The sequence below is a fragment of the Muntiacus reevesi genome, chromosome 11 (genome assembly GCF_963930625.1).
Source record: "Muntiacus reevesi chromosome 11, mMunRee1.1, whole genome shotgun sequence".
NCBI classification, from domain to species: domain Eukaryota; kingdom Metazoa; phylum Chordata; class Mammalia; order Artiodactyla; family Cervidae; genus Muntiacus; species Muntiacus reevesi.
The window spans coordinates 21,207,360-21,214,809 of NC_089259.1; the positions used below are offsets into that span (position 1 = coordinate 21,207,360).

The window sequence follows — 7,450 nt, forward strand, 5'->3', positions numbered from 1 at the left end:
TGCATTTGTGCAATATTATGGAATTCAAAAGTTTATTAAAACTTCACACAGTTATCTCTATACTGGCAAGATCAAAATACAAAGGTTTCTGGAGTTAACTGCACAATATTAGTAAACCATCACAGAAGAAACACAAAGAGTTATAATTTTAAAAAATTTACATTCGAACTTACTACAGGGCATGTATGTATCAGATACATGTATCAGATATGTATCAGATATCCACACATTCTGTAGACTTATCTAGCAATTTCTGAAAGTTTACCCCATTATCAGGAACTACGCTAAAATGCAGTCATTATACCGGACCTGTAGGCGACTTGTCATATCTTGACAACAGCTGCTCATTGCTTGAACATCTTCATGTATGCTTTCAAGTTCCTAAAAAGGATAAAAGTAACATTAGATATAGTTAAAGCATTAGGTATAGTTAAAAAATTAGATATAGTCAAAGAAATTTCTCTTCTCTTAGCCAAATCCTTATTTTTGTTCCATGCTTTTGCCAAAGCATGACAAAAGATTCTGTATTTAAGACTGAAAATGATTACAAAGAATAACATCTAGAATATGAAAAGATATTTTAAAAAACTAGCATATTTCTTTTTAGAAAGGGTCTGACAATATGAAGATGGAAAATGTTTTAAGAATATGAATACATGTTTATTCAGATTCTCATACTAAGAATTTATCCTAAGAAATTAATCAAATAAGTGTGCAACAATATACGTAAGAGATGATCAACACAGAGCTGCCTAAAACAAATGGCAAGTATGAAATGTTTCCAACCACACAACAGAAATCTGTGCATCCATTAACAATGATAATATCTGTGTGTGTGTGTGTGCGCGCGCGTGCACGCACACACACATGTGTGTTATTATGGGAATATGTCTATATAAGGCTAAAAAAGGGCTCATAAAACACATACAACACCTCCCCATGTTTTTTTCAGAAAAACACATGTATATGTGTGCAGAAAGAAGAACACAGAAAAAGTCCTGACGGGCCACACAACAAAATACTGACAGGTTATTTTTGTGTAATAGAATCATAAGTAATAGTTCTATTTCTGACCTGCTTATCCTAAACAGCTTTGAAGTGAATAAAAGAATGATTTCAAAATAGCAATTAATATCAGCAACAGAAAACAGGTACAAATAGGAAAACTAACCTATTTCCTTAAATCTCACTGTATAATCTAATGAGACTAGCACTATGATTATTAGCCAACTAGTTCAAGAATAACTTATTCCTAATATTTACTTTAGCAAATGACAACCCATTCCAGTATTCTTGCCTGGAAAATCCCATGGACAGAGGAGCCTGGCGGGCTACAGTCCATGGGGCTGCAAAGAGATGGACACGACTGAGGGACTGAGCATGCACTACAGTACACCGAATGAATCTGATTTGTAAATAAATAGTACCACTCATGGACACAAACATGCTTGACGAGCTTCAGTCCACTGCAGTCACTCTTACTGATCCTCACACCATCCTATCTGTGACCAGTGGAAGCCCCTTAACTCAGTTCCATAGTCCTTTTCACACTTCCCAGTGGTCTTTACCGGCTTCCTCGCTTTGGTACTTCTTTTCAGTGGGAAATGGTGTTTCAAGAGTACACTTTAGATGTGCTCATCACTACTATCCCTCCCTAGTTTTATGAACACTACCAAACTTCCCTTTTAACCTTCCAGATTATTAGACTTCAGCCAATGAAAGTCTACTGCACAGTTAAAAACAGTCTATGTTGGACTTCCCTGGTGGTCTATGGTTAAGAATGTGCCTGCCAGTGCAGGGGAAACGGGGTTCAATTCCTGGTCTGGGAAGATCCCACATGCAGCAGAACAACTAATCTCATGCACCACGACTACTGAAGCCTGAGCACCTAGAACCTGTGCACCGCGATGCAGAGTAGCTCCCACTCATCGCACCTAGAGAAAGTCCGAGTGCAGCAGTGAAGACCCAGTGCAGCCACAAACAAAGAAATAATAAATCTTTAAAAAAAAATAGCCTTGTGTTTATTAAGCACCTGCTGGTACCATGTGTGACATTTTCACACAACTCACATAGAAATATTAACTATGTAATATCACTCTAATTTAATATAATTAATAAAACATGTCATAATAAATAAAATTCATTTTCACCCTATGGTGAGTAGACTGCTCACTCAAATATAATGAATAATTATTTATTAGCTGAAGTAACTGATTTTAATTAATCTGAAAATTTCATAATTTAGGATGCAGTAAGGTTACTCAGTCCCTATTAATCTCCAGTGGAAAAATAGTTATCCAAGGGAGGTGTACTCAACGAAAGACTATTTCTACTGGAAAATCACTCAGAGAAATGGTTTTCTGTTGCTGTTTAAAATGCTAAAATTCGTAAAAGAATTTCCCAGAGCAAATGTTTCAACGTTCTAAGAAGCAGCATTTGTGGAGGTTACGGATTTAGAAATTGCATCAGTCCAAAGAAAGATGCTGCTGAAGGAATTGTTAATAGTTAAATTTTCTATTTGAACATGCTACACAAATAGCAAGCACATCAACTCTATATATAAAAACCTTAGCACAGAGCCAAGCATACAGTAAGCGCTCAATAAATGCTAAATGAAAAGAGTTTACATACTTCTTTCACTTCCTTGAAAATGCTTACAAACTCTTCATTGATGGCTAAACTCCTGCGTTCGATATCTCCACGTAAATTTCTTCGAGTCCGCAAACTATTTTCAACAAAAAAGGTTGACAGTGCCTTAAGAGCTTCCAACATCTCCTACATAATTGGTAATAAAAGAATATTATTGGGGCCAATTTTCAAATGTCTTTCTAATCTTAGGCAAAAATTACTGAAATCATTTCCCAAGAATTTATTTCCATTACACAATCCAAAAAATACCGGAAGACCTTCACATTAGTGAACAGCAAACTTATTTCTGAAACACAGTAAGGACATATTTACTTGTGCATCGTGACATATATACAAGGTTATTCATTGCAGAATTGTTTGAAATTGCAGATTAGAAAGAACCTTAATGTTCATCTAAAAAGGACTGGTTAAAGAGACTGATAACAGCCATTGTATGTACTTACATAGCGTGAGCTTCAAGATACAGGTAAGTGAAACAAAAAGTTACAGAAACATCTGTAACACCAAATGTTTAAAAAAAAGAAAAAAGGACTATGTACAGTACATGCATATTTACTGGTGCCTGCATAAACCAACTCTGGAAGGCTATATCTAAAAAATAAGTACTAACAGTAGCTTCTAGGCTGGGAACTGAGTAACTGGGAGCTGAACTTAGACTTAAGAGAGGAAGGTCTCTCTGAGACAACTTCTGAACCAAAATAATTCAAGCAAGATTTGATAGTGGTCAGTGGCTTAGCCCAAGATGGTCTAAGCAGATAAAAAAGAGATACTCCAAAAAAATTAGAATATATTTTTCAAGATTGAGCCTATAGGATTTGTAATGAACTGGATGTGAGATGTGGGGGAAAAGAAAACAGGAATAAAAAAAGCACTTATATGCTTCTTGCATGAAGGGTATATGGTGAGGTTCTTTACTAACAGGGGAAGAGAACCAGTTTGGAGAAAAATCAAGAATTCTGGCCATGCCGTCTGTGTGATATGGATCAGGTATCCAACTGGAGATGTCATGTAAACAACTGGAGCTTGGTAGAGATGTCAGGAACAGGGTTAGAAATTAGAGAATCATCATGCTTTTTACTATTTAAAAAGCTATGAGACTAAGAGAGTTCTTTAACAAAGAGAACATGGGTAGAGGGCAGAAGACCAAGCCCACTGTGTCCAATAGCACCCTAAATCCTACAGAGAGAATTCTTACACTTCAACTAACATATGTTCAAACAGGCTGAACTTTCCATGTTTTGATTACGCTATCATAAAAACACTGGACACATCTGGTTGCTCACCTAAAACTAACACTACACTGCAAATCAACTATACTTCAATTTTAAAGAATGACTGGAATGATAAAAACTGTAAGGCTATTTATATTCAGTTTAATATTTAAGAGACAGAAAAAATATCTTTAGCTATATATATTTATGGCAAAAAATAGATAAAATAAAGCTGTTTCTTTTTTGGAACACAGCCCTGATACGTCCTGGAGTCGTGGCTAAATGAGTGGTCAGTAAATGCTAAATGAACAAAATCACACAGACTAGGGGGCAAATGAACCCAGACACTCTCTCCATAACTTATTTTTCTCATGAGTAAAAAAGAAATAATGCTAATTTACCAGAGCAGCTGTATTAAAAGAGAAGATTCATGTCAATAATAGACACTTTAAACCCTTAATGAACTGTGTAAAATTAACATTTATTGAGAATTAACAAGAAACAACAACTGCAGCCCTGTGCTGAGCATTTCACCTGGTTTCTCTCATTGAACCCTCGCAACAACCCTGACAAAGTAACTTGCGGTGTTTCCAATTTAGAGATTTAACATCAGCTTAGAAAAGTTAATGGACTTACTCAAACCAGAATGCACCAGTTTGCTGGTTATATCTAGTAAGTGGTGGTCCTAGAGACCACCTTTCTTAGTCCTCACAGTATAATGTGGACCGTCTTTCTTACTCATCATAGTATAATGTTATCTTTTATACACAAAGTCTTATCGATAGCTTACTGTCAGATGCCTACACATTTACCTATAAAACTCTCACTTCTACATTTTTTTTTTCCCTTTATGCCGTTATGGCTTGACCAACACCTGTCGGGGTCAGGGAGAACCCCTCTTCCACCGTTTGCCTTCCTGACCCAGAATCTTCGAGAAACCCTTTTAAATAAAGGTAACACCCTGGAAACCTCTTCGTTTCTCCAGGGTCTCCTCGGCTTCCCCCTTCTCATCTGCCCCACGTCGGCAACGCAACCTGGGGGTCCGGCGGGCCTGGGGTGCCCTCCTCGAGGCGGGGACAAGACCCGAGCGAGGGCGCCGGACAGACGACCACCCCCGAACCCCGGCTCCCAGGGATGCGCGACCCTCGGCCCCTCCAGCCCCGCTCACCTTGTCGTTGTCCAGCCGGGTGTCCAGGATCTTACGCAGCTTCCGCGACAGCGGGTTGCTGGTCTGCGCCGAGGTCCCGCCGGCCCCATTATTGAGGCCGTTGGCAGCCCCGGTCGCGGGCACTACGACTACTTCCCCGCTGCCCTCGGCCATAGTGCCTCGCGTCCAGCCCCCGGAGAGGCGCCGGCCACCTCAGCCCAGGGGAGGGACGCGCCAGTAGCCGCGTAGCGCGCATGCGCGCACAGGCCGCGCCTGCGCCCTCGGACGGCTGTGCCCCGCCCACTGCTGTTCAGCCTGCCTCCTAGGAAGCTGGTGGGAGGGGTAGAGAAATCGAAGGAGGCGGAGCACGGCTTCAGGCCGGAAGGAGGAGACTCACGCGAGACTGCGTTTGCAAAGTGGACTGAAATTCAAATCAGGTGTAGAGCTGGGATATTACGGTTTATGGGATTAAAGAGATTTCGTAATCCTTCAGTCTGTGAAAGTCTGAGCTAGACTTACATACACTGAGACCTGTGCCTGGGCAAATATGTTCAGTTAAAGCTAATTCTAGTTAAGTTCACTTAATACTGTGCAGCCGTCTTCCGCTGTGAAGGAGATTTAACTGTGGATGCGCGAAGAATTCCTAAATACAGTATGTGAAAAAAGCAAGGTGCGTTGCAGTGTGTGTAGTGTGATCACCGTGTGTGTGTGTGTGTGTGTGTGAAATACCGGTACGTGCAAATTTGGGCTTTTTTTTTCTTTTTAGGATGGCATTCCTTTGGCAGACAGACTTACACTTTTCATTTGTACCTTTCCAAATAGACTGAAGTTTTCTAATCTCCCTTATGTGTTACTGAATATATTAGCTGAGTGCATTAAGGTAGGGGGCCCACTTTTCTGTGTTTATTTGTACTTCTCTGAATTTGCAATTGTAATAAAAAGGAACAAGATAATTTGGAAATTAGAAATATAGTAGGATGAAGACAGGAAAATTACTGTAAAATTTAAGGATGTTTAAAGCAATTTATATGCTTTTTAATATTCACCTATTATTCTTTTGTAAGGCTAACTGTAAATTTTAAGCTAAGTGTTGGAAATCAATACTTTTAAACAGTTCAATATTTTCCAGCAGTTAAAAACGAATATTCAGGTAAGCCTCATCAGAGACGTAGGTTTTATATATGTATTTATTTAAATATGTTTATGTATAATATTTATATATAACAATTTTATTGAAGATAAGGTTTTCTTTTAGTGAAAATGTAAAGGTATTTATGTATATTAAACTCCTTACGATAATAGACACTGAAAGAATTAGAGGCAAGCTCTGACCTAAATATTTTAATTTAGTGAGAGAACAAAGACTTATATGTAAAAGAATAAAGCATTTTTATATAACCGCAGAAGAACCATGCTTAAGTGTAAAATGCAGACATTCTTGCCTTCCAAGTAGCAATTGAAAGGAGAGCCTCATCAATTTCCCTGTCTCCCCCTTTGGTTTTTTATTAAAGCTTTCCTGCTCTTTAGTGTCTGAAATAGGTGGAAGTCACACCATATTGCTCACTGTGACTTTATCAAAATATAATATGGCATTTATTAAAGCCATATGTGGTGAATCATAGAATAAAATAGAATATTCAATCCTCTATATTCTTCCCTCTATTAAAAGCACAAGTGCATTTTCAGCCGTGTCCGACTCTCTGCAATCCTAAGGACTGTAGCCCTCCAGGTTCCTCTGTCCATGGGATTTCCCAACCAAGAATACTAGAGTGGGTTGCCATTTTCTTCTCCAGGGGATCTTCCAGACCTAGGGTTCAAACCCGTGTCCCCTGCGGCTCCTGCATAGGTGGGTCCTTTACCTCTGAGCCACCTGGAAAGTCGAAAAAAAACCACAGCTTCTATTATTTAGCATCCAAATAATTGAGAATCAGGCTCAGTGCTAGATCCTTTTAATGCACTGTTCTCTGTGCCTATTCTGCAACATCAAAATCATTACCATGTTATCATGTCTTTAGTATTTTATGATGAGTAAATGAATAAGTAATCCAAGGCTATGGAATCCTTCCCAAGGATATGAGGCTAACCTCACACCACATACTTACTTACTAAGTTAGCAATAGTTTTCATATTCCATTACTGCTTCCTCAGTTTTTGTTTTGAGTTATGTACACCTCTCACTTGGAATGTAGGCAAAAACTTTAGCAGCTAAACTTTTAAGTGTGTTCTGTGTTTGCATTGCCTGTTCTTACTACTTTTGCACTGACACCAGGATTATTTTTCTAAATCAGATTGGTCCTATCACTTTGTGGCTTTAAAAACCATAGTGGCAGTTATTGAATAAAGTAACTTTTTAGTATGGTGTACATACACCTTCATAATGAGATCTCAGAGTATCACTCTTATTTTATTTCTAGGCACTTGCTTGTGGTTACCATACTCAAAC

The 7,450-nt window shown here is 38.7% G+C and overlaps 1 protein-coding gene across 1 annotated transcript in view; it reads right to left on the reverse strand.

Moving 5' to 3' along the window:
- COG6 (component of oligomeric golgi complex 6) overlaps positions 1–5,255 on the reverse strand; it is a 47,802-nt gene extending 42,547 nt beyond the window's left edge. The window contains exons 1-3 of the mRNA XM_065901886.1: positions 5,029–5,255; positions 2,632–2,775; positions 310–381 (exon numbers count right to left, since the gene is read on the reverse strand). Coding sequence (XP_065757958.1) covers positions 310–381; positions 2,632–2,775; positions 5,029–5,181 — 369 coding nt within the window. The 5' untranslated portion in view covers positions 5,182–5,255. The remainder of the gene's footprint in view (positions 1–309; positions 382–2,631; positions 2,776–5,028) is intronic.
- Positions 5,256–7,450: the final 2,195 nt, after the last annotated feature.